Source organism: Halichoeres trimaculatus, unplaced genomic scaffold (genome assembly GCF_033239565.1).
Source record: "Halichoeres trimaculatus isolate MK-OKI-2021-1 unplaced genomic scaffold, fHalTri1.1 fHalTri1_scaffold_15, whole genome shotgun sequence".
In the NCBI taxonomy this organism is placed as follows: domain Eukaryota; kingdom Metazoa; phylum Chordata; class Actinopteri; order Labriformes; family Labridae; genus Halichoeres; species Halichoeres trimaculatus.
In genome coordinates, this window is record NW_027437193.1 from 9,617,851 (window position 1) to 9,645,254 (window position 27,404).

The 27,404-nt window shown below is 42.5% G+C and overlaps 1 protein-coding gene across 3 annotated transcripts in view; it reads left to right on the forward strand.

Moving 5' to 3' along the window:
* kirrel1b (kirre like nephrin family adhesion molecule 1b) overlaps positions 1-27,404 on the forward strand; it is a 128,262-nt gene continuing 100,858 nt past the window's right edge. Inside the window, exons 1-2 of one of the 3 annotated variants that reach the window (XM_074688305.1) lie at positions 1-87; positions 2,365-2,507. In XM_074688305.1, coding sequence (XP_074544406.1) covers positions 2,462-2,507 — 46 coding nt within the window. In that variant the 5' untranslated portion in view covers positions 1-87; positions 2,365-2,461. Of the gene's footprint in view, positions 88-1,045; positions 1,175-2,111; positions 2,508-27,404 lie in introns of those variants that run through there. The other 2 variants (XM_074688306.1, XM_074688307.1) reach the window with 2 other exon arrangements.

A 27,404-nucleotide genomic window follows, 5' to 3' on the forward strand; every position in this document is an offset into this window, starting at 1 on the left:
GGATCAGTCTGTCTATCCTGAGTCTTTGCCATGATTTTGGATTTTTCAAATGAAACTTTTAATGGGGTTAAGCTTTATGGATATCCAGTGAGTTTTGTTTTATCTTTTGCACTTTTCTTCTTTTATTGGATAAACCTTCTCAAAGCACTTAAGGGTTCATCTCCTTTATCTGCTGCCCATACTACAAAAAAACCTGAACTCTTCTCAAGTTTTTTTTTTTTGTCTTAATTTAAGTAACAATTGTCTTGTTATACTCGATATGAGCCTAATTTAACTTATCAGTTCAAGTATCAGAAAAATGTCTTGTTTCAAGTTGTGTAAAGACAAAAATGAGGCCTGATTTGTGCGTAACAAGTGAAAAAGTTCTGCCAATAGAACAAGAAAAATTTGCTTGAAAATTTGCTTGAAACTAGAATAATGTCTTAATACAAGTAACTTCTCTCTTCTTCCATTGGCAGATTTTTTTTTTAACTTGTTACAAGCAATTCAGACCTCATTTTGTCTTTAAATAACTGGAAATAAGACATCTTTCTCGACTGATCAGGTGAATGTGGCTCATATTAAGTCTAAAAAAAGACATTTTCTATAGAAAATAAGACAAGAACAATTGATAAGCTTTCAGTTTTTTGCAGTGCATGAGCTGGAAAGATATCACTTAGCATGAGAACTGGAAAAGTTGTTGAAAGAGAATCTGTCAGCTCAGTTGTTTTTGAGGGTGATGTTATTTTCACTGAAGCTTTGAATAATAAATCAAAATATCAGGTATTCAATGATGATCTACAGTGGAAAAAGCAGTTATTCTCAGTGTACTGAATCAGTTCAATAAAATGATTCGTTCAAAAGATTCGTTCACTGAATCGTTCAGTACTTCTCAGCAGCTCTGCCTGTGAATCAGCTCAGCAGGAGATATCAGGTTAGATCACTCGCTTTGCAAAGTCTGACGTGGGCAGGAAAGCAAATGTTAGATGAAATACTGACTACTTCCTTGATTTTGGAGAGATAAGAGAGAGATGTAGGGGCAGGCGTGACACGAGGCTCCCAACTAACTCTGTCCTGTTGGTTTAGTTAGCACGTGTCACTAACGTTAAGCTCGAGCGACTCTTGCGGTCTAGAGAGACACAAAACAGGAGAGAGGAGAGTGGAACTGACGTTGAAAAATGAACGACTCTTCTCAGTAAGTGACTAATTTTGTTAGTTTATCCAGATGATTTGTTTGTTTTGAATAAACTCTTGATCAATGGCATCACTAACCAAAGATCCATTGCTTCAAAAATGTATCTTTATGCTTTAAGTTGATTTTTTTGAGGTATTACGATGGCTTTGCCTGGAGTACTTGTTTCCTTTCAAATTTGTATTTAGCAAATTAATTTGTTGTACAAGCTCCATGCTAACAGGTTAAGTATTGACGTCTATGGTGGCTTCTTTGTGGAGTGGCCACTTCTCCATCTTTAGCCTACTGCCCTCTACTGGGCTGCTGATGAAGTGCAATTACTTTAAATGTTTCTCCATGCATTGCTGGTCAGATTTGTCTAACCTTCTTTTGGCCAAGAGCCATTAACTGGAAGAATTTTTCAATTAACTAAAAGTTCTCTGGTTGAAAAGCAGCTAATGAAGAACTCAACACAGGAGCTTTAAGCTGAGCAAACCCCTTTGTTGTTGAAAATAAACAAACCTGCATTTTTTTTTCTGCCATAAATTTTTCACAAAGCAGCAGATTTTTATTCATTTTTTATGAAGGATAAAAAAGCAAAATCTGTTCCATGTAAAAATACCTGAATTTATCATATCTGATTATTCCCGAGATAAAAGTAGTAAAATACATCTGTTCTGCTCCTTTTTGGAGCCTCTGATTTAATTTAATAAGAGATTTACGAACATACCCTACCACTTAACAGTCCGTATCAAAGGAGCACTCAGTTGTGAAATTAAAGCACTACATGCTTGAAGTTTTATGCTCAAAGCGCAGTTCTCGCCACGTCCGCTGGAGCGCCCTCCACCTCCTCTCCGTGGAGTCCAAAACGGAGATTTTGGAGCGGGGAGGTGGTGGTGGAAGGAGGGAGAGCGAGAGGGGGTGTGTGCTACTGATTGTATGAAAGGAGGGGGGCAGAGAGGGGTAGAGAGAAAGAGAGCAAGAGGAAAAGAGGAAGAGAGGAATTCAGTCCCGTTTAAATGGGAATCTGGAGCGCTGAGAGGAAAAGAGACACAGACTGAGAGGAGAGTGCAAACAAAAAAAGTGGAGACAGATTTATTTTACGCACGGGAAAAACAGGGAAACGAGTAAAAGAAAGGGGAGGAGGGGAGAGGAAAAGACTCTTTGGATTTTTTTTCTCTAAATTTGGCTTTTTTCACTCTCATGACTCAAAGAGGATTCCAGTTAAAGTCACCCGCTCGGGAGGAATTGATGGTGTCTTTTCGGGGAAGCAGAGCCGAGGGGAGGAATCTGAATGCGCTCGGCTGAACCATGCCAGCCCTGTGGATCATAACTTTGGCGATCTCTCTGAACCAAGGTAAGAGATGTTTAAACACTCACAAAGTTTTCCGTCTGACGCCCTTTTCGCTTCTTTCCCCTTCCTCTTCACCCTACTCTGTGCGGGCGTCTGTGCGCTTTGTGGGTGTCATTCTGTCTGCTCTGGCGCTGCATGTGTTTGTGCGTCCCCATGTCTGGAAATGTGGGCGCGCACGCGTGTGTGTGTGAACGTGTTATGTTGTTATAGATTTGTGCTGCCCCGGACATCATCATTATAGCCCGCAGGCGCTGAAGGCAAAAGAGTCATAGGCTGTTCAGGGTCTCCGCTCTGCTGGGGGAAAAATGAGATTTAGAGCGCTGACACAAACGTTGCGTTCATTTTTCTTCAATTACACGTTCATGAGAGAGATGTGCAGCATCTGCACGCGACATTGCTTTGACGTGACCTTTGAAACGCATGAGCGGATAGATTGGGTTGACACAAACAAACGCAGCGTGGGTCAGCAGAAGATGTGTTACAAACACACGCACGAGTGCACGAACACTCACGCGCACACACAGACTGCGCATAGCTGCCAACAGGGGATGATTGATGAGGCGAGGATCCAGTGCACAGTCTGGCTTTAACATGAGTCACACAAGATCAATTTCCATCGCTCTGGCGCGTGCACGCACTCAACGCACGCGCCAGGCACGTGCGTTCCTTTAAGCTCAGTGTGTTTCTAAGAAAAAGAGTTAAGACAAGCACAAGTGTCCCTCTAGACAGAGAGAGGCTCTCTCTCTCTCTCTGTGTGTGTGTGTGTGTGTGTGTGTGTGTGTGTGTGTGTGTGTGTGTGTGTGTGTGTGTGTGTGTGTGTGTGATAGAGCAGGAGTGAGAGATAATAGAGACCCATACCTCCCCCTCCTCTTCCTCCTCCACCTCTTAGCATGCAGGTAGAGTCTGGTGTGCTCATGACCGTGCGCGTGCCCGCGCTGCAAACGAGCAGGTGCCAAGAAAAATTCATATTTTACTGTAAAGACGGAGACATATTCACTGGACTGAAGGAGAGCCCCCATTACTAATATTAATGTCCCTCTTTATCGATCACCTTGATAGATTGCCCTCTCTGTCTCCCCCTCTTTCACACACACACTCACACACACAGACATGCACACACGCTTCACTGAGAGACGGGATGAGTGTGCGTTTGTGTTTGAGGGCAGTCACGGCTCTAAAGGCAGGGGTGATTAATTGAGGTGGCCTGATGTGAGCAGTTCACACTGTGTGTATGTGAGTGAGTGAGTGTGTGTGTGAGTGTGTGTGTGTACCTGCCTCAGCACCTGGGTCCCCGGTGCCGCAGGCCGCCGGTGTGATGAACCACAGACGGTGATCCACACAGACAGACAGTCAGAGGAGCTCCCAGGCTGCAGCAGAGCCCACCGCCTCAGTGCAGAGTAGAAGGTTATTATTCCTCCACACGATGGAGAAGAACAGAAACAGAGCTGAACATGAGGAGAAGAGGAGGCTGAGGGACTGAGGATGAACGCTTTGGTCTTTTGAAGAGGATATAATAGAATGAGTGAGATCGGATCAGCTGATGTAATGATAAATCTATGACAATCAATCAATAATCCGGGGGCTCAGAGTAATTAGGGCTAAAGATACAGAGAGCTTTGGCTGAAGTGGATGAAAGAGTAGAGAAAAGAGCGTTAATCAGATCAGGGAGGTTTGATTATTGGAGCTAAAGAGAATCAAACAGAACAAAGCAGGGCAGAGAAGAAAGAGGAAAGAATAAGAAGAACAGAACAAAAGAGAACAAGACAATAAAAGAGGAAAACACTTTTGAAAGGAGCAAGGAGAGCAAGACAGAGGAGGACAGTAAAGAACCATAACGCAGAAAGAAGAGCAGGGCAGAGAAGAATGGCAAATCAACAGAGGAAATCCCGAACAGTGCAGGATTCAGACTAAACAGGAACAGAACCAAACAGAGCAGAAACCTGAACACGTAAGAACAGAGAAAGAACAGAAACACAATGGAGGAAAACAGCAAAACTGAGGTAGAAAAGCGAAGAGCAGAACAGAAAATGAGCGGCAGAGACCTACTGAGGAGAGGAGAGGGAAGAAACAGCCTTGAAACAGAACAATACAAAAGGGAACAGGATCTAAACAGATTGTTAGAGAGCAGAACAGAAACATAACAGATCAAAATGACAGCAACAGAACCATTTAAGAGAACAGAAAGTGAGGTGAAAACAGAAAAGAATCACAACTGAACTTCACGTCATAAACTTTACACTTAAACCCACCAGACTTGCTTACATATCAACATCCATTTCTAATGATGTTCAAACTTCTGTTTTATTCACGTCATCGGCCCTGTGAACATAGCTGCTGTTTTAACGATGCATGAAATGAGAATTTAAAATATGTCGCCCATTTTTCAAAAACTAATCAAAACACATCTTAAGAGCCCACACACACTGAATACGAGCCTGCCTATAGTTGGACAAAATACAGTGCACTGAGAACACACGCAGTGTTAACGTATTACAAGAAGCTAAGCTAGCGTAGCTGCATGCTCAGCTGAAGTACAAAACAAGAGAGCAAACGGCACAGGAGAAAACATGGATCATCTTCTCTACCATGGCCTTACGTGACACATTATGTTTCCAGTTCTTTCTGAAGCCACTGTTCTATCTCTGAACTGTAGGGGGCGGTGTAGAGGCAGAGAGGAAGTGATAATCAGCACAGCTACAGGGACAACAATGCCAGCTTGTCTTGAAGACAAACTGATTGAACAAGTCTGGATTTATTTGTATCTGTATGACGTGTCACAGCCACTGCACAGCGACACTCATGTCCGTCAGTGAGCCAGAGATGGGTATGTTTAGTTTTAGAGGGTGGCGTGCTGATCTAAATGGAAACAAGTCCACTTCCTGTTGGAGGGAAACGTTGGGAAAGCAGAGCAGGGTGAGTTCATCCACTGGATGTCAGTTGCCTGAGCTAGCATGACAATATGTCACTCATCAGGAAGCTGAGGCGCGGGAATAACATAAGAGACTGATATGTGAGTTATACTCTTTGTCTCCACAGACCTTGAAGTTGCAAGTGGCCTCAGCTCTCACGTAGTGTACAATTATGATCATGAAGCAGTTGGTTGTGTGCGCAGACAGAAGGGTAAACAGCAAGTATCACAGACCTAAGAGGACAAAACAAAACAGAGAAGAGAGACAGTAGAAAACAGAGAAAAGAGAAAGAGAACACAGGAGAGAGGAGAACAGAAGGAGCACAGAGGAGAACAGAGACGAACAGAAGAGAGAGCGGAGCAGCAGCTCGTCGTCTCCAGCTGAGTCGGTGTAAGCCTGTAAATGTGATCAGAGTGAATCCGTCCCCTACATGCAGCAGCTGCAGTCTAATGTGTGTTCAGCCTGTTTGGACTCTTCCAGGTGTCTCCTGCCTGCTGACAGCTCTGACCGGCTCCCCCTGAGCGGCCTGCTCCATTCTCCAGTCCACTGCTGTCCCTGGCTCGGTAACACGGGCCAGCTACATCTCTGTGTGGTTGACCGCGTGTCTGTGGGCCTCTGTAATTACACCGCTCGGCCCTGTTTGTGTGAATGTGTGTGTGTGGGGGTCTGGTGTAGCGTGTTGTGGCTGTGATCCGACACTGTGCTGCCAGTGCCGCTCTGGCCACAGGCGAGGAAAGCCAGTTTCTCAGAGTCGATTCTTGAACAGCACTTTTGCTAGAGCTGAACATTTTTGCAGCCTGATCATGCAAGCAAAGCAAGTAAAGCAATTCTCGCTCTGCAAGCACCTGTCCCATCTCTCGCTACACACACACACACACACACACACACACACACACACTCCCTTTCTCTCTCTCTTCACACACACATACATAGACTTTCTTTTCCTCTCCTCCTCCCCCCGCTCTTTTCTCCCGTCACAAGAATAGAGCAGAGGCGCAGATGTAAAGAGACAGGCCAAAAGACAGAGAGATGGAGGCAGAGAGAGACGAAGAGAGGAAGAGACAGCGGGGTTCAGTCCTAATCTGTTGACAAGAGGGGATGTTTGAGGATAAACAGAGGCTGAGCACGACTGCTCAGAGAGCCGAGACAGAGAGGAAGAGACGGCCTTATTGGCGCGAGTTTCTATTTCAACAGCAACCCAGCTGGACCATCAATGTTTGATGCTTTACATTGGCACAGGTTTACACAAATGTGGGCTGCAGAGGCATTGTTAGTGAGGTCTCTATAGATATACCTGGAAATATAAAGTCAAAGGCACGATTCTCCTGAAGATTAAAATCCCAAACATCTTTCTGAATCTAAAAGAAGTCTTTGATTACATCCATGTTGACCTGAATATCTTGAAGCCTCAGATTCTCCAGAAAAAGTTGACTCTATTGCTGTTTCCCTGCTCAGTGATGGACTGTATGTGATCACTTCTGATCATTAGTTTCGGCTCTCCACTGTTCCGCCCTCAGACAGTTGTGTAATTCCTTTATGAATCATCAACAACAAAAATACTCTCAGATGGGGTTTTGTGGGTTAAATCAGAACTCTTCTACATCTCATGTTTGTGCTTTTTTTCTGAGATGAACCTCTACTTTATGTAATTTCACAATGGGGAAAGCTTAAAGAAAGCTTTTTGTTTGGCGTAACGGAAGGAACCCCTGTAGATAGTGCATTAGATAAGATCTGATGTTTCATTTCTCTTATCGCCAAAGTATCTTGCAAGCTACCTGGACTTTTTGGGGGTTTGTTATTTTGGCCTTGAAAGAGTCAGAGATCATGCCCAGAAAGTTCATCTTTCTTACCACCCGAATCAACTATTGCCTGTGATTGGAACATTGTTGCACATAGATTTCTATACAGTGCAGTAAATTTTGTTTTCTCTTCTTTAAAGAGACATTTGAATTTTGTTGTCGGCCCGAATGGTTGAGGAGTTACGGTAACTTAAAGAGCACTTGTAAAATTGGAGCAAGTTTTTAAGTGTAAAGGGGTCAGCAGGGAAAACAGACTTGGTGTTCTATTTTATGCAAGTGTTTGGTCAACTAAACACTTTTAATGTGGTCATCCTCGCTAATTGGTAGGGATAGGGACCAAATTAGGTACTTTTATAGGTACCAACCAAATTCTGTCTGTAGTACCGAGTACCGAAAGGTACCATGTTTGCGTACCTAAACACAACCCTCTGACTGCGAGAGAGTTGAAGAGTAGGCGATTTTCCATACTGGAGATGAACACAGCATTGCAAGGTTATACAGAAGAATCAACACCTTAGATTAAAAAAAAACTTTGAGATTTTATATTAAACAAATTGATATTTATTACCATATAAACACGCAAAAGTACCAAAAACTGGCACCGCATCAACACAGATTGACAAGTACTGGGCATCAGTATCATTTAGTTTCAAATGTGAAAGGTACCCATCTCTACTAGTTGGTACCAGATTAGGTTAGCTAAATTATTAAAAGTCTTGTCACTGAAGCCCTGAAGAACTGGCAATGTCTTTTGTCTAAGTTTAAATGTCTGGTTGGTGGTGGTTGCTGCAAGGCTCTACTACCTGGATATAATCAAGTTTAGATGACAGATAACGTCAATGGATTGCTTTCCCTTTGTCAGGAGCAAGTCTTTATCACACATCTAAGTGTTTGGGATCTTGACCATGATTGTGGACATAATGGGTTGTGAGGTCAGCAGGTGCACTGGTGATGCGGGCATTGCACCGGTTTAGACTGGGATGGAGCTTGGAGAAGGGACTGAGTCAACTAAGGTTGAGGAGCGAAGGACGTCTGGGTAGACTTGTTTATTGCCAAAGTACACCGTATGTGTCTCTGCTCCGTCACAGCATTGGATCTGATAGGTTTCATTTTATATCTCTCCATCTCCGCTCTGTTGGGTTCCCGCTGCATCTTAGCCCTGGCAGTCCAAAAACCTGCTGGATCAGATGACTAAGCTTTCTAATTTAACCAGATTTTGGACTCACCAATTTTCATAGTGCAGATCAAGTTAGACAGGAAGTTAGGCACTAAAACCCCATTTAAACATCTTGTGACTTTCAAATTAAAATAAACCAGGTGGACAGCAGATCCCATTTAGCTTTATAACAATAACAAACTGGCATAATAAGCAGAGCCAGGTCTAGGGTCCTCAGGTTTGAGGTTTTACATCTCAGCATGAATGAGGAGAGGATCATCATTGACGTGGGAACTGTAGGAATTCCTCAGTCTTGAGACAAGAGGGCACAGATCCAGTGTTTTCCTGGGAACACCACGGGATCAACCCTGATGGAGCTAGAACATGATGCTGGGGGAGGGAAGTCTGGGACAACTTGCTTGGACTGCTGCCATGACGACCAAGTCTCGGATTAGTTTATAAGAATAGATTGATTGTAAAATTTGTAGATAGACAAATGCCTACAAACAAAAAGAAGTGAGCTTCTGATGTTTTGGCCTTCAAAGCACTGGCCCTGTGTGTAGTGCCTTTAAAAACTGCTTTTACTCTCTATCCTTAGACACATCCTGTGAAGGGGTTAAAGCCCTGTGGGAAAAATAGAACACACTGAACATGTTCTTCTCCTCGGTAGATTTTATCATTTGAAGCACCGCTGATGAGCATCGCTTGCATGACTGCTGTAAGTATGAGTCATACCCCCAACCTATGCGTTGGTGCCATACCGCGGTGAATGTGCCACACGAGCACACATGAAAGGTTGAGTGACTCTGTCGCTCTAATAAGGCGGTAAAGACGATCCGCTTCCATCGGAAATCCTGTTCTCTCAAATGAAGATGATTAAAAATGACATGACAAGCCTTGTTTAAGAGCAGAGCGTAGGTTCAAACAACATGATGGCAGCTGAATTATCTGTGTGTGCGTGTGTGTGCATGTGTGTGTGTGTGAGGGGGTGCCTTCTCATTGTACAGCCCTGCAGTACCTGACAGATCTGATATCCTTACGGCCCAGGAAGCGTAATCTGAGGTGACAAGTAACAGCAATTAAAAGAAATAAATAAAATAACTGCCACAATTAGCTCCTGCTTAATTCACCACGATGCCTCCATAATCTAGTAATCTGCTAAAACGACATCGGCAAATTCCCCTCTTCCCTCCTCTGTGAAGGCTGTGTGGGTTATAGGAGTGTGTGTATGTGTGTGTGTGTGTGTGTGTGTGTGTGTGGGTTGATACTGAAGAGTACAAAGATCAAAACAGAAAGCGTCGACTAGTATTAGGGCTGACACCCGTCAATCTGGTTGATATGTCAGCCTGGATGAGGGAGGAGAGGACTGGGAGGAAAAAGGGGAGAAGAGGAGGAGATCCTTGGAGCACGAATCGGAAGAATCTAAAAAAGGAGACAAGGAAAGAAGGAAAGAGGTGAGGATAAGAGTAGGGGGGACTCAGGTGAGCAGCCAATGGGCCACAGGAGTGCAAGACAAAAACATAAAAAGGAGAAAAAGCATGAAAAAGTGGAGGAGAGGTTGTTTGAGGAGTGCAGAGAGCTGAAGGAAGCTGAGGGAGGATGAAGGCAGAAGGAAAATCAGATGTGTGAGGATGACAGGAGTGGAGGCAAAGGAAGAGCACAGGGTCAGGAAGCAGAGGCCAAAGAGTCAGACTGAGGAGGCAAGAAAAAAGGAAGAGGGAGACTGCACACGGGAGGAGGATATAACAGGAGAGCTTTCAGAGAAAGAGCAAAGAAAGAGGGAGGAAACATTCAAGAGAGCAGACGAAAGAGGAAGAGTCAGAGGCAGTTCTGAGCCGGAGACACCGAGGAGGAGCTGGAGAAAGAGGAGTGGATGAAATGAACTGAAAAGAATAGATGAGAGGAGCAAGAGATGTTTTCAAGGAAGAGAGGAAGAAAGGAGGGCAGGAGTGAAATAGGAGTTCAGAAGAGGAGAGGAGACAAAGGGAGGAAACATTTAGGAAAAAGAAGGAAAAGAGAACGGGAAGGATGGGAGTGTTTGGTTGTAAACGAAAGAGGAGCAGGTGGGAGGAGTACAACAAAAGATAACAGGAGAAACTGAAGAGGAGATGAAGGAGACAGAAGCAGCAGGATGAGGTGAAGGTGGAAATTTTGGAGGGAAAACAGCAGAGGAGTGAAGGAGGGGGATGGAGGTGAAGAAAGCAAAGGCGGAGGAGTGCATGGAGCAAGGTTGTACAGCTCTGATTTATTATTTGCTGAGGCAAAGGTGCAGGAGAATACAGAGGGAGATCAAGGGAGAGGAGGATAAAGAAGAAGGAGAGATCTGGTGAAGGAGGAGAAGGTAGTAGAAATAATGAATAAAGGGAGGAGTAAGAAAGAAGAAAGATGAGGACATGAAGGAGGGTAGATAAAGAAAGAGGACGACATAGGTGGAGGAGAGGGGGGTAGAAAAGAGGAGATGAATGGTTGGAGGAGTGTCGACAGCTGGAGGAAGAAAATTGAGGGGGAGAAAAAGGTGGAAATAGCAGGAAGGAAAAAACAGGATGAGGAGGATAAAAAAAAGAGGGAAAGAAGATAAAGCAAAGGAGGAGGCGAAGGTGGTTGTGGATGCTGGATTTATTATTTGGCTGAGACTGGAGAGAGCAAGAAAATAGAGATGATCACAACAGAGGAGGGGAGAGAAGTGAAGGGAGTAAAGGAGGAGCAGAACAAGGTTATGGAGCTCAGATTTGGATTTGGCAAAGGGATGAAGTAGGAAAAGGAGAGGCAGAGGAGGGGAGAGGGTGAGGACAAGGAGAATTTGGAGGAGGGTGAAGGAGGGTTGAGGAGGAAACACTAATGGAAGAAGAGAAGAAGGGAGGATGCAGGAGTGAAATGCAAAAGGAGGAGTGGGAGCAGAGCAGGGTTGGGGAGCAGAGATTTATGCGTGGAGAGGGTTGTAGCGAGGGAGCAGAGGGAAACAGCCAGGCCTATTATAGATGGGGCTCTCCTGGGAGAGCAGGGCCTGGAGTTTTCCAGGCATTTCCAGCATATTTCACCACTGTTCCAGGCGGCACGCTGCACTGCACAAAGCTCCGCCCCCCCACCAGAGTTCTCAGCCCTGCGAGGATAAATAAAGTGGGTCTCCGTTCGCTGCATGTGTGAGTATTCAATAAAAGTGATAAAAGGCTGGAAGTAACCCTTCTTTGCCTTTTTGGAAGAGAAAGTGAGAACCCAAGCTGCCCCCTCCCTGTCCTCAGCGGAGACGCTTTCAAAGAAATGCAGGCATAAAAGCAGCAAAAGCATAAAAGTGCTTCCTTTTATATGAGAAAAAATGTCAACAAAAAGGGCCGTGAGATCAAATAAGCTTAGTGTGGAGGTAGTTTATGTTTCTCTCTCTGCTTCTTTGTCTGCCTGTGTTTCCTCTCCCTGGCTCACCCGCTGTCTGAGAGTCTGAGTGCGTGTGGAGGTGAGTGAGAACAATTGAATGGGCCTCCCACATAAAATCCATTCAGAGACATCTTGAGGATTAAGAATGAGAAATTGTCCGGCGCAGTGAATTAAATCAATCTGATCCATTACAAGATCACACTCACAAGCTTTTCCCTTCTGTCTCTGCCCTGGATTAAACATGCTGATGGACAACCCTGAATGTGTGTGTGTGTGTGTGTGTTGGACTCATTCTGCACACCAACCACTGTAATGCTCCCTCCTGTGTCATCCAGGAAACAATTAGGTTATCATTTGACTGACAGATTATCCTTTTACTGTCCGTCTAATCTGTTTCAAGGGTTGGGAAGAGATGAGCCTCATTTAAATGCCTCATCCATGGACATCGTGGTGTTTTTTGGGCGGCAGCATCACTGGGTTGAATCTAGTCAGGGACCTCAGCTTTGTTATTGTCCCTCCATTCCTTTTACTTTGTAGTGCATTGTAAATACATTCCTGTAGCCCAAGCAGAATGAATGTTGAGTTCTGTAAATTAGTGTTCAGTGTATGTTAAGATTTTGCTTTGGATTATAAAAATCATCAACCATAAACTACAAATTCAAATAATCTAAGGCCTATTTTGGCTTATCTGTTGAAAAAAAATCTTGTATGATTGCTTATGTTCCCGCTATTTTAACAGTTTTGCCAGAGCTGGGCACACATTTGTTGTCTATTAATGGCCAAATATTGGTTTCACTTCTTTCACTGACTGTGGAAAATCTTTTAATGTTTCCAAATGTTACTTCCCAGTTATCTGGTTGGAGTATCCTGAAAGACACCAATCCATGTGCCTATGTCTGGTTTTATAACAACACATTGGCCAGCAAAGTTTGGCATTGCAAAGAAAGAGCTGACCCTTTTTCTTGAAGAAAGTAACCTTGATTTATTTTGTCGTGATAGTAAAAACTGGAGGGAGGTTTCGTTAGCTCTGCTTGGTGAGGTTGGAGTTGGTAGATGAGCACTGGTTGGACATTACCAGGAGTCACAACATTACACAGCCATGTCCCTGCTCCAGCAGGTCACAGTAGATGCGCAACCATCCGATTTTGCTGTACGCATCAACTCACTGTAGGGAGGATCAAGCAAGACAAGAAGCTGTGACTACAAACTACCTAAAATCTCGCAGTGACTTTCAAAATGAAACAAACTGACTGTTAAAACCAGATCATATTTAGCTTAACAACAACAACAAACAGGCATAGTGAGCAGAGCCAGACCAGATGTCAACAGGTTTGAGGTTTTACAGCCCAACCTGAATGAAGAGAGGATTATTAATGGAGTGGGAAGCGTGGGAACTCTGTGGTCTTGTGACTTCAGCTGTCTGGCAGTCATGCAGCTTGCTGGACTGAACAAGCAGCCAGTTAGTTAGTTAGTTACTATGCTACAAACTGAGTTCGCAGCATTTGCTTGTTGTCACATTCCAAAGAATGCAGCACAAAGTTGCTACAAACAGAAATATACCCTGAAGAAAAGTAGAGTTTTAAGTTCCTTAAACTTTTGGTTCTTCGTTCATTTGCTTCCAAAACAAAAGCAAGCATTTAAAAGAGTCCTTACAACAGAGGGTGATAGTGCTCATGGGAAACAGAGTCTTTACCTTAGAAAGACATTATTCCGGCCAAAGATAGTTTCCCTAATTGCCTTTAAAGTCATCATTTTTACATTACCTGACATTTTCTCCACAACTCTTTGAAAAAAAACATGTTTATCTTGTCTTTTTCCCACCACACATAAAAAGTAACTCTGACTTTGAGCCTATAACTGCTTCATGAGTCCACCATAGTCGTGATGGTTCTTCTTTTTACTGGCTGCGTTACAAAGACTGATGCCTCAAATACACCAGAAACATCTGCAGTCCGACTCCGTTCCTTTGTGTGTTGACTGCATTTGTCAACTCAGTTTGTTTTATTTTGAAAGTCACTGGGTGTTTTTAGGTAGTCTCCGGTCACACCTGTCCCACCTGTCCCGCTTGATCTTCCCTATGCTGAATTCACGTATCACAGCAAAAATAGGATGACTGTGATATGACGGAGCAGCCACGCAGACGTTTGCAATGAAACGGATCCAGCATAAGTTGACACATTGACCTGTACGGAAACCTATTTGATCCGTTTGCCTTGATGAAAAGAGACGCACTGCCGACGCATGAATCAGAAAAGTAATTATACTTTAGTGTCTCCAGAGGAAAGTGAGGAGATAACAGAATTCAAAGTCAAAGTAAGAACAGTCTGTGGCTTAGTTGTTGCTGCTTTACAACATCATTGCATTAAACTTAAAATACTGTACATACATCATCATATCAACACATTTCAAGTCCTTTCCTTTCAACCTTGTTGGACTAATCCTTTGAAGATGGCGTATCATCGTCAAACCAAAGCTGCTGCTAGAGGAAAAGTTTGATGTTTAAAACTTCCGCTTTTCATCACCCCAGTGTGTGACAATCTCAATCTGGATTTTATAAACCCTATAGACCCAGAATCCACTGGCTCCTCTTTCACTTAATTTAACATTTAGCGCCATCCAATCTCCCCCACAGAGGCTTTTCCAAACTTATCCCCCCTTATCTCAAACTCAACTCGTGTAACCAAATGATTTTATTGCGTGGGCACCAAGACCCTTTATTTGAAGTCTCAATATATCCCTCCATCCTTTTTATTTCTCCTCCTTTGGCGGATTTTAAACGGTGATAAAAGAAGCGGCAGCGATTTAAAGATGGAGATGGACAACATGATTACGGATGATGAAAGCCGGTATCCATCACCACCCACTCTGTTTGTGTTTCCATCCTCCCTCGCTCCGTCTATCTGCCTGTTCCTCCTCTCTCCCCTCTTATGTTTTAATGTAAGTCGATAACTATCAGGAACTGATAACACCCGGGGCTGCGCTCGGCTAGGCGAGGCTCGATGAGGCGAGGAGAGGAAGAGGCGAGAGCAGGAGAGCAGGGGTGGGTGAGGTGGTTAGGGTGGTGGGGGTGACACTATCGCTCCTCGGTGAAGCCTGATATGCTCGGGTGCATGGGAGATAAGCGAGCTGCTCTCAGCGGTGGCGAGGGAAGGGAGGCGGTGACGTCACGCTGCTAGTCTTGCTCTCCTGTGGCGGTAAATTAACTCACAGCGTCACAGGTGAAGATTATGTCAGAGTGAGATTTGCCATTGTTCTAGAGAGGAGATTACACTCCGGGATGTGTGTGTGTGTCTGGTGTGTGTGTGTCTGGTGTGTGTGTGTCTGGTGTGTGTGTGAGTCTACAGCTTTGTGACGCCTGCATCTTAAGGTGTATGTACTTACTGTTTACAACAAAACTTCTTTCGCCGTAGACATTTCGACCTGTCAAAGAAAGAAAACACCAGTGTAGATGATAAAAGATGCGACTGTTGCATTCAAGTACTCCAGTGAGGGACTTATTTGTGACAGTGAGCTGATATGCACAAAGCAAAGGACCTTGAAGTAGCTCATTTGAAGTCAGCAGTTGTTAATTTAACTGATGCCTCTTCAACACAAACATCTCAATATGCTATCCATAAGACGGCCATCTAAACAACTGTGATGCTTCATTCAAGTGTCTATCCAACACAACAGTTCTGCCATTGGTTTCACCTCGAGGCATCTCTAACCTTTTCACACAAACACTCTTGAAAAAAAAAAATCCTAGGCAGCTTGACTTAGAGATATCCTGGCATTATAAGGATCAACATCATGTCAAAAAGACACTGCTGAAGCCAGAATGAGGGATGAGGTAACAAAACCCAACACCAAGATGACAGACTTGGCGTTTGCTGCTGCATGTTTATGGATGTGTTTACAGTCTCAACAACAGAGTAGAAAAGACGACACGGCCTCACACATCTGCTCACCTCTGCTTGTGGTATTTTTCTAGAGGTTTAACAGTGCACACTTTGTGCTGTCACACAAGAAAATTCATTAATTTTATGTTTATTATTGAGATTATCGGTGGCGTGATAGATGGAGGTGATAGTAAAATTCTCTCGTGTGTATCTGGGTCAGTCAGATGACATTAAAGGAACACCTCTAGGCTGCTCAATGAATTGTGTTTTCATCATGATTACAGTATGAAGACGTGCGGCAAAAGGTTACCCCAAACGATGGGATGTATGACATATTGACGTTGACTGATATAATGACTTTACCCATTCACTTCTGACACAGAGTTTGGTAGATGTTGTATTGAGAAAGCTGACCAACCCAGCACAGTGTGTGCAGATAGAGGAATGTGTTATTTTAACTGTAAAGCTCAGCTTATTTTGCATGTTGTATATGTGATTGTTGGTGTTTCTGCATGCAGCCTCTAGTGGATGCTTGATGAACTGCAGTTTTTAACACTCGCTCAACCGGAGGTTTTCACTTGCCTGAAAGTTAACAAGGAGACAAAGACATGGCACTTTCCACATTTCTATTACAACTACAAAAAAATTATATTGAAAAGTGGATCTATACCAGTTTAGTAGTACAATAAAGACCACATTGACCGTGGCATGTGACTGCAGGAGCTGAAGCCAACTCCATCAAAGTTGAGGATGCAGTTCAGAGTGCCTTAAACTAACTGCCTGTCCAGTATGCTTTTCCTAGTATACAAAAGAGCAGTATTTTATAAACACATATGTGTGTTCATAACACTTTTAATTAAAGCCAGAGGACAAAATAAAGCCATATTGGCCCTAGAAAGCTTGTTTTTTTCCCTTGACTGGGACTGAGAATAAATCCTCGATATCACCGCTTTTATCTGTGTGTGATGCACTTTTCTTTAATCTAGTGGATCAGCAGGAGCAGCACAGCAGCATTACCTCGGTGGGAAAGCCAAGGCTGAATCATTCTTCTGAGGAATAAGTCAAGCAAAAGTGGGAAATGTTGTTGCTTAAATCACTTGGTGCAACCCAGTACCAATGTTTTTTTAAATTAAAACTAAGACTAAAACTAAAATATTTCAAGTTTTCGTCAACTAAAAAATGAATAAAATGAATATTCATGTAGGCATTGATGTCACAGAGTCAAAGTGTTCTTAAAGTAATGTTACATATTTCATCTTGATCAGGCACTTAACACCTTTTGCAGTCCACTTCTATATGGCAAAGTGATATCTTTGAACAAAAAACCTACCTCAAATAAAGACCTTATGGAGGTGGAATGGATCGTTTACCTGAAGCAGTTTTCAGACACCTAAATGTACTCAATTCACAAAAGAAAAACCAGACCCTCAAAACTAAATATCACATTTTAGGACTTTTGGTGAAGGTCATAAATAAAAATGTACCTCTATGAGGGGGAATAAGGAGCCTGGTGTAAGTTTGTGAGTGAAGCCAAAAAAGTGTGGGTCCTTTTTTTTTTTTTTTTTTTTTTTTTTTTTTTATGTTCTTGGAGAAAAGTACTGTGTTGTGAGGGTGTGTGTGTGTGTGTGTGTGTGTGTGTGTGTGTGTGTGTGTGTGTGTGTGTGTGTGTGTGTGTAGCAGTGAGAGAAAGGCCATTGAAAAAAAAGTGTGTGCTGTGCAGCTACGAGAGATGAAGAAAGAGAAAGCTTGCAGGTTTGTGTGCCTGTGTGTGTGTGTGTGTGTGTGTGTGTGTGTGTGTGTGTGTGTGTGTGTGTGTGTGTGTGTGTGTGTGTGTGTGTGTGTGTGCAAACCCACAATATATGGCGAGGGCCAAAGGAAAATAAAAGACTGGGTCTGCCTGCTCAAGATTGAGGCAAAGCGAGAGGGAAGCAGGGAGAGAGAAAAGAGATGGAGAGGAAAAGGGGGAGGGCGACTGAGATGGGGTTAGTGAAAGCGAAAAAGCGAGCGCGTTGGGAAGAGTGAGAGAAAAAGATAATTTCTTAGCTCTTCTTTTAAATAAGTGTGTTTCTATAGCAACCATTCCAACCAGCCACTGGAGAGAGAGGGAGAGGGGGAAGAGGGGGTGCACCAGAGAGAGAGTTACCATAGCAACGGAGGAAGAGGGAGAAAAGGGACTTGGAGAAACTTAAAAAAAAAAAAGAACATATAGGGAGGAAAAGTAAAAGACCTGATAAGAGAGAGGGAGAGAATTTACAGGACTGCAGTGAAGGGTAATCGGGCAGAGGGAAAGTTAATTAAAAGATTTAATTAAAGGCTCATTACTCATTGAAAAGTGATTACATGACTTTACTTATAGAGGGAGAGGGGGAGAGGTGGGAGGACTCGATTGGAGCCACCAGGGATCTCTGTCCTAAAAAAGTCCCTTTTCTTCTCTGCTGAAACAATGTGAGGTGGAGAGATGAGGACATGGGTTGAAAAAACTCTAAACAAAAGATGAGACAAAAAATAAAAAGGATCTGTAATGAAAATTAAAAAAAGTTAAGACAAAAGCCTGTTCAGACAATCAGCAACCTCCGGCACAATGTTGAAGTGCTTAAAACTTCACTTCCTTAAGTGTTCAATTAAGGCTGGCACTGAGCATAAAGGAAACTACTTAAAGAAGGGGTGATATGCCTTTACATATTTCAAACTGGGATATAATGTAGAAAGAAAAAAAGAAAGTGTGCATATTCTCATATGTTGTAGAATCCCAGAATCTATCTAGAAACTGCTCAAATTGATGCGTTCTGAAAATAGCACGAGAACAAGAGACTTGTGGATATGATGAGGATCTCCTGACTGGTTCCTGACATGTTGAAGGAAAGGGCCTCAAACACGAGGGTCTGCTCATAGCTCTGCCCCCAGCTGGCCTCAAGAGGGCCGACCAATCAGAGGGAAAGGGGTTTGGGAGGCTTAAAGAGACAGTAGCTAAAATCAAATGTTTTAGACAGTAATAATTATGTAAGGCCACTGCTTGGATCAGGGATCTCAAATTCGTGCCAGGGAGGGCCAAGAGGCTGCATGTTTTCTTTCAAACCAAAAACTCCACCAGCTGATTTCAATGATTACCTTACGTTCAAGCAGAGAGCAGGGACTAATCAGTAGAATCAGCTGGTGGAGTTTTTGGTTGAAAAGAAAACCTACAGCCTCTTGGCCCTCCATGGCACCAGTTTGAGATCCCTAGTTACTTTGGGGAAAGTATAGAGCCTAACGAACCCCCCCCCCCCCCCCCCCCCCCCCCCTTTCAGTGTGAATAGCTCATTTCATCATGACCTTGGGCCCTCAGAAACTCTTGGGTAATGCCACTGTGACCTCGACCATGTATCATATTGTCTATGGTTCGTAACAGTTCTTCTTCTGTTGGTTGATTGACATCAAACCACCTCAGTCTCATCACTGATACTTCATGTCTGTAACCATTTCCTGCTCATGTAAGGAAGGCGATTCCCCATCTTTAATGGTTGACCAAAAATCTTCAGCTTGAAGAGCCATTGTGTTACTGCCCCCTACACCAGCCAAAATCAAGTAACAGCCACAATCAATTAATTTTATAAATTTACAACATTGAAAAATGAGCGTCATTGCTATTAAAGCTTTTGAAACACTAAAAAAGTTTCATAAAGATGGCTTGTCTAAGAACTTTCTCAAACTCATAACAACAACATAAAACTTTGGTGTGGTTAAATAATTCAGAGCATTTTGTTGTTGTTTTGGAATCTCTGTTTTTTTTCTGCTTTGAAGCCAGAAAAGTTGAAGTCATGAAAATAAGACAGTGTGATGGAATGAGCAGTCTAACTAAAGGATCTGTGTTATAAACGGCAATCTGAAGAGCTCACAGCAATCTCAACACATCCTTCAGTGCTGAAATTATCCTGAACTATCATATCTCTCTTTGATTCCACCAAGGCTGCAGAAAATGTCTTTAAACGCCATAGATGACAAAAGAACACATCTGTGCAACATTAATTGAAAGCAGTGAATTGGCTTCTGTTGTTGTATCTATTTAGTGATGCACTAATGATGGAAAAGTTGCATTATAAGTCTTAATCTGCTCATTTACAGTGTCTGCGAATTTTCTTTAATAGTTTTTCTTGCTGCATTTGGCAGCTGTGATGATTTCAGTCTGGGTTATCTGTATAAATTCTTCCTATATTGCTCATATCGTACTAAGCTCTGAGTTAAGTGTGATGACAGACCTGTCCTTGTTTGTGATTGGTCAACAGCCCTGAACAACAGCCCTAAAGCATGGAAATAGATTTGTACATTTTAATGATGTCTGTCACTACCTACACAGACTCCAATGCATTTTTACACACAGGCTAGGTGACAGTCTTGCCGAGGCCTGGGACAACATAATATTACATGGCCCCCCTAGCCTCCCCATAACTTAATGAGGGCTTCCCTGCTTACATACATTAGGATGGATGTTATCAACATGTCTACTATGGGCTCCATCCAGGGTAGTCCAAAAGGTACAACTGCCATAAAGAATTAAAAAGGGGGTAATGGGAATTTTTTGGGCCTTGTACTGTCCCTTTACACGGGGGGTGTCAAACTCATTTTCACTGAGGGCCACATTAGTATAATGGGTGCATTTAAAGGCCCAGATGTAATTGTAAGACAGAATAAAATGTAGCTAAATGTAATTAGGGATGGGTACTGAATCAGGTACTTTTAAAGGTATCGATTGAATTCTGTCAAAAGTACAGGGTACCGATTCACGTAAAACCAAAAGATATCATGTTTAGGTACCTAAACGCATCCTTGTGACTGTGAGGGAGTGGAAGAGAAGGAGATTTTCCATGCTAGACATGAACACAGCATTGCAAGGTTACATACTGAAGAATAAATTTGTTAAATTGAAACTTTTTTACATTTTATTTTTAATTAAATTGATATTTTTTACCACATAAACACAAAAAAGTAACAAAAATTGGTACCAGTAAGTATAGGTACTGATTGCCAGGTCCCTGGCATCAGTACCGTATCGTTTCAAATGTGAAAGGTATCCATTCCTAAATGTAATGTAATGTAAAATAAATTAAACTACTATTCAGTGCACGGCCTTTTAACACTTAAGACGGACTCGTTTTTCTCCTTAAAGCACAAACATATATTCGCCTTTCCATTTTTCTTGAAACAGCCTTCAATCTACATTAACGTTTCTCTTCCTGGACATTTTGAGATGATTGTTTTATTCCTCAAATGAAAAGACTCCAGTCTAGTAGCAGGTAACATGATTGGTAGGCATTATGGGAAAAGTAGTTTATGATCAATGCACACTTTTGACTTATCTATTATAAGACAATCTGACCTTTTAAGCTCTCACAGGCCACATAAAGTAGCATGGCAGGCCACATTTAGCCAGCGGGCCTTGAGTTTGACACGTGCTTCACATGATTGGCTCAGAAAATCCCTAATTATATCCAGGTTCTCTCAAATGTGTTTTAGAAAACCCTTATTTTTGCTGCTGTCTCTTTAAGGATCCACAAGCCCCCTTCTCTCTGATTGGCCAGCTCTCTACAAGTCTGTCAGCGGCAGACCTTGAGGCCCACCCCTCCAGCAAGTCATGAACCAGTTTGGAGATCCTTGTGCAATGACCTCATCTTTTCAGCAAGTCATGTGAATATCCCATGAAGATCCTGTGCTCTTTTTTGGACAGTTTGTTTTGAGCAGCATACAGACAGATGTATTGACTTCTACAATGTATGAAAGTATAGCGTTTTGAAAATTTGCACATGTTTAGAATGGACATCCAGCATTGTTACTTTAAATCTGTGTTTTACAAAAAAGAGGCTTATATAAGTCTTACCATCTGCTGTGGATCAGATTATACATTCACAAGAGAGAGCCCCATTGATTCAAACACCTCTCTTCCTGCAACCTATGACAGGATTCAAGGGGCACCACACTCCATCAACACCTCCTCCACCCATGTTAAAACCTATGATGGAGATTTGGGGTTGAATGGACTTCCAGTTGACTCTGTACCCAGAAAACTCTGGGTTGAATATTCAAGTTGATGAACTAGCTTTGTGTGACCACTCCGCACAGCCTACTTTGTTCAGATAAGTGAAGCCTAACCAACAGATAACCTGGATAAGCTTAACTTGCACTGTGCTACAGGCTGTGAGGATACTGGGGTTTTGTTTTCAAGGAGCAGCAACAGAACTGATAAAACCCTCTCCATCAATCTTTTAGTCAGACAGAAAATAAGCCCAATTATGCTGAACTGGAGGATCGTTTACAGAATTATTCACTGAGATTCAATCATTATCTCTTACAGTACGTGTTAGTGAGAAAAAGAACGTGATCGTTTCTTTCTCTGTCGCTCTGTAGAGGAAAAAAAAGAGAGGTTGTATAGCTGTAGTGTATAGAGCAGGCAGAGAGAGAGATATGAGCTGCAGTGATAATAGAGGGTACGCCTGCTGCCTGATTGTCCATTCTCAGCTCTTGACCACACATGACCTCCATCACTGTGTGGAGAAGGCAAGCGAGCAATGAGAAACACAAGGGGGGGAGCCGGGGAGAGTGAGAGGGGGAGAGGATTGATTGGGAGTCCCAGAGTTCAGACAGCTCCGACCACAGAGGCCTCCATCTGTTTCCACCTGAAAACACTGAAGCTACACGCTGATCCAAAATAAGAGCAGACAGGTGTCGTGAGGGGGGGGTGAGCCAGGATTCTTCCCTGTACAGGAACAGAAAGTTTGATCGTTTACAAACAAGGAATCCAACTTTTGTTTTTTTCCCTTCAGTTCATTGTATCGAGACATTATCCCAACAGTAATGATTTATTCAAAGAGCTTACTTCAGTGAACAGAAAAGAAAACTGTGAAGAGTCTGTGGACATGTGGAATGATATCTGGCGTCTATGTTTGAAAAGCTATGTAGCATCAGCAGCAGCAATCTAATGAAGATGTGACTTTAATTAATGACTGCTATCAGGTAACTGCGTGCAAGTGAGGCTAACAACCGGATTGGATGTCTCCCATTATCTCTGACTCCATTGCCACATGGACTGTAAACAATCTGCGCTAAAAAGGGCCAAGAGTCGTCATGTGTGACCCATTAGCTACAGGGGCAACTCAAAAAGTGGACCAAAGCTCTCAGAGGTTACGTTATGTAGATAGAGGTTGGGTGGTGGACCTTGAGGTTCCCTTCCAAAAGTAAGAGATGATGGAGGGAGCATGTTTGGAGTGTAGCGCAGCAATGAGTTGCCAAGTGCAGTTCAGCTTAGTAAAGAGAGAACAACACCTCTCTTTAGTTGAATTACTGCTCATTCAGATAATATCACCCTGAATATGACCTCCATGGTCAAAATGGATCACAGACATGAGCAGAGGTGTCAAGTAACAAAGTAAAAATGCTTCGTTACCTTAAGGCGGGAACACACTACAGGTTAATCAGGCTGATTTTCTTCCCGATCTCCCCATTATGATCAAAGCCAGCAAAGGCCCGATTGTCGGATGACATCATGTGTGATTTTCCTGTAGTGTGGTGTGTGTTAAGAGTGATTTCTTCTGGTCAGAGCCACTCAGAAGGCCTCCGATTCAGTGATCGTAGATAATTAGCATGTTTAATATTTGCGACTAAAAATCCTGTAGTGTGTGGGGCGCTCCGAGAGGAGCCGAGCAGGTACAGCATGTAATGTCACGCGTACAGGAGCAAAGCCAATCAAGACGTGAGCTGATTCAGCTGACTGATCGAAAAGGGAGTAAGAAATCTATCTGTAATACTTAAAACAACTTCACTCACCTCTAACTCACGTTGTTATTCATACAGCCCATATCCCCGCTGTCTCCACAACCTTTTCCATAATCCCTTTTCTTTCGTGTTTATTTTATTTATTTTTTTAATTCAAGAGTCTGAAAATAAACATCTTTGCTTTTTCTCGTACATCTGTCATGTTTGTTTACACATGAAGTCATGTTTTACCACACAAGATTTGGAATATTGAGCGTGAAGAAGCTGAAGCTCTGCTGAAGAATCTGTTAGTGTGTGGTGTCTTAGAGTGCAGACCACACACTGTAAGATCAGGAGAGAGAAATCTTGTCCAATCTGTCTTTTTTTATCATCAAGTGTGTGCTTTCAAAATGTGTGAGGTTTTAGAGAATCCTGTAATGTGTACCAGCCTTTACTTAAATAAAAATTTTGGGGTATCTATACTTTGTATACTTATTTTTTAGCTTATTAGCTTATTATTTTTAGACTTTTTACTTCTAGTCCGTACATTTTCAGGCAAATATCTGTACTTTCTAACCCGCACATTAAGAAAATAAATAAATAAAATAAAATCATTCCAACTTGCCATTGTTTAAGACACACACCCAGAAAAGTAAAAACCTATCTTAAAATTGCACCATCACACCTGCACATGACACAAATCACGCCACACTTCCCCAAAAACATAACAGATGTCCGTGGCAGAGACTCAGGTTGGGGGTGAACTATAGGCCCCTGTGGCACAGCCTAAGCTTTTGACCTTCATGGCATTTTTACCCCCTTTTGTTACTTTTACTTTTATACTTTAAGTAGTTTTGAAACCAGAACTTTACACTTTTATTGAAGTAAATAGCTTGAGTTGAAACTTCAGTTTCTACATAAGTCTTTTTAAACCCTAGTATCCATACTTTTACTTGAGTAATGAATCTGAATACTTTTGACACCTCTGGATATGACTCTGTTTTGTAACTTTTAACAGTTACATCAGTGATCAAAGAGTGTTTCTCATCCAAATGATCCAATAAATGGTCAGGACTACATGATTCGAGTTTGTTTTGAAATTGGCCGCTTAACTTCACCCAACTTCTTGTCCAGGTCGATCTCTTCTGTTAAAATTGACGGTTGCTTGGAGCAGGCTCTTTTGAAAACAGATGCTCACTGTGTGAATTGGGCTTCAGCTTTCCCCCTTAACTTTCATTTTTGCTTTTCTGCTGAGTACAGACAAAAGTCAGTTTTTAAAAATCTTCATTTTGGAAGGGTTGTTTTTGGAAACCTATATCCTAAGTGACCTTGAACTCTTTTTAAGTTCAAATGCAATAAAAAAAAGCCTCAGACCAACTGACTGCTTGACAGAAAGCAAATACTGGACTCCTAGACTATATCTTCTAAATTCATCCTACTGTTGCCCTCTACACTTTCTCTCAAAAATCAATACTTTGCATTTCTAACATTTCCCAAAGTTCTACTTTTAGCTGTAATGCTTCTCTGGTGGATAATACCAGGATCTGACTTCTATTTTTTTACACAATGATCTGTTCTGTCAACCTCCTTATCACACTCCAGACATTTTACGCAGACAGCGGTAATTGGTGACGAACATTAGCCTGGATGAGTAAACAGTAAAAAAAACTGCTTTGATTGGCGTGCATTAGTGCTGGAAAACACTACCTGCTTATCTCGAAAGGTGTCAAAAGTCAGCCGTTGATGAAGAGGGTGTTGATGCCTAAGGCATGTTGTCTTACAATAAAACAGGAGAGCGGATGCAGGTGATGTGACGTGCGTCATGTGCAGCTTATTTCTAATGCCCATCATTGTCTGAGTGAATGTGAGATGTGATAGACAGCTTTATGTAGAAGGTTTGCTTTGAATCTGCAGTGTGCACTTCTATTCACTGAGCACCATAACTGAGCAGTATTCAGTATATACTAGTTCTGTTAAATATGAAATTCTTCTCTGTCTGCTTTTCGTTCAAAGAGTTATTGTCTGTGTACTGAAGAGGAGTAAAAGATCTTTCTCCTTTTTCTGCTATATGTGCTTGAACCACCTTCACTGGCCTCTGTCAGTGCAAAGCAGATTTATGTGCTTCTGAATCCTGGTTCATTTCAGCCCTCACTCACTTCACTGAGTGGTAAATTAAGAGCTCTGAATTATAACCCTACAAAATGGATGTAAAAGCTTAAAATGAACAATTGTGCTCTGCGCTGTAGAACAAAAGTGTACATCATCGCCCCAGTCATGGAATTTTATATGCATATTGGATTTAAGATTATGATTCAGATTCAGATTAACTTTTAGTGAATGTACAGGCTTGAATTTATGCATATACCCTCTAGGAGTGAAACAGAACTACACACACACACACACACACACACACACACACACACACACACACACACACACACACACACACACACACACACACACACACACACACACGCACAATCACACACAAACATTTCAATAGAGAGCTCAAAATGTGTGGGTTTGCCTGTGGTGCAGAGTCCCTGAAGCTTTTTGGGGTTAGTGCCATGCTTAAGGGCAGTAAGACAGAAAAGGAGGAGACACTAAAGAGGCACCGTTCATCCCTGATACCTATAAAATCATCTTTAACTCTTCAAATTCATATTCTCTGGTTCATCCTAACCTCAAGTCAAGGACTAATGGCAAATAACCGAGCCCCTTAAAGGTAGGGTCTGCAGACTTTACTAAAAAATAGGATGCCTGCTCAATCGTCTTATACTGGCCTCTTTACATGTGTGTCAGTGTCTCTGTCTGCCTCAAACCCCTTCTCTGCCTGTTTCTTGATGTATTTGTTGTTTCTGGGTGGCAACTAGGCGGAGCTACTTTAGCCAATCACAGCATGCCCAGTGCGCAAGTGACTTTATGTGTTGATAGTAGCTAGTGGAAGATGCTTCCCCCAGCGGCCACAACAGTGGACATAGCATGAAGGAAGAAAAACACAACCAAAGTGAAACAAATGGCAAATAGATAGCTTTCAGGCATTTGGAGAGCAGCCCGGGATGAAGAGCGATGTAAGTTGGCTTTCTGCTCACCAGGTATGTGTCAAATTACACGTGGTTTGCTTGTGCTAACATGTCAAGTCAGGTGCACGGCTCTGGAGTATCTCCAAAGTAGAAATGCGATACTGCAGATGGCTGCTGGGCTAGTGAATGTGTTCACATAGTCACGGTCAGAGGCAGTGGGAGTGTGCTGCAGCTGGCACTGAGCCAAGGAGGAGGAGCCCAGTTTGAATGTTGTGTTTACTAACAAGTAACGGAAATTCCTGCAGACCCTACCTTTAAGGTGTAGTACAATCTTACATAGTAACTGTGATAGCTTAGCTTAGCCAGGCATGATGACTACATTCAAAAGGGTAACATAAGGGGTCTTAACACCTGAAAATGAGATATGAGCCCTTTGGATTTAAAAAGAAACAACATTAACAACAAAAAAACATTAACAATGAAATGCTGTCCTCAGCTGCTAACTCTGGTTAACTCCACCTTCAGTTGTTGTCTTGCAGTGTGCGACAAAGTGTGATGGATCAAGGCTTAAGAAAAGAGGTGGGCTCTTTGTGGCCGTATCATTTGAAAATCTGCCCTCAAAATATTCTACTCTGGCTTGGAAAGGACAAAATTGGCGCAGGAGTCTTTTAAACTGACATTCTGTTGGTTAAAAAAAAGTCTGGTTTCACACAAACTTGTCCCGCAGTGTCTTAACAGCATGTGTGAGAGTTTTTTGGGGTTATTTTTGCTTCATTTCTGGACATCAGGAAGCCACATGAACCATCATTCATATTCAGTCTGTGACCCAAACTTGCCAAACTCGCTCTGGCACAGATGTGTTTTGCAATTCATCTTCATACTTTATTTCTAGACCTTGACACAAGTGAAACATAACAAAAAAAATCTCACAAAGAAGTTACTCCTACTCCCACTTATTTTACCTAACTTTAAAAAGAGTTCTTCCAAAGCACACTGCAGCCTAAGAATTATTTTGTTCTAAATTATTGAAAAGGTGCTGTGCTT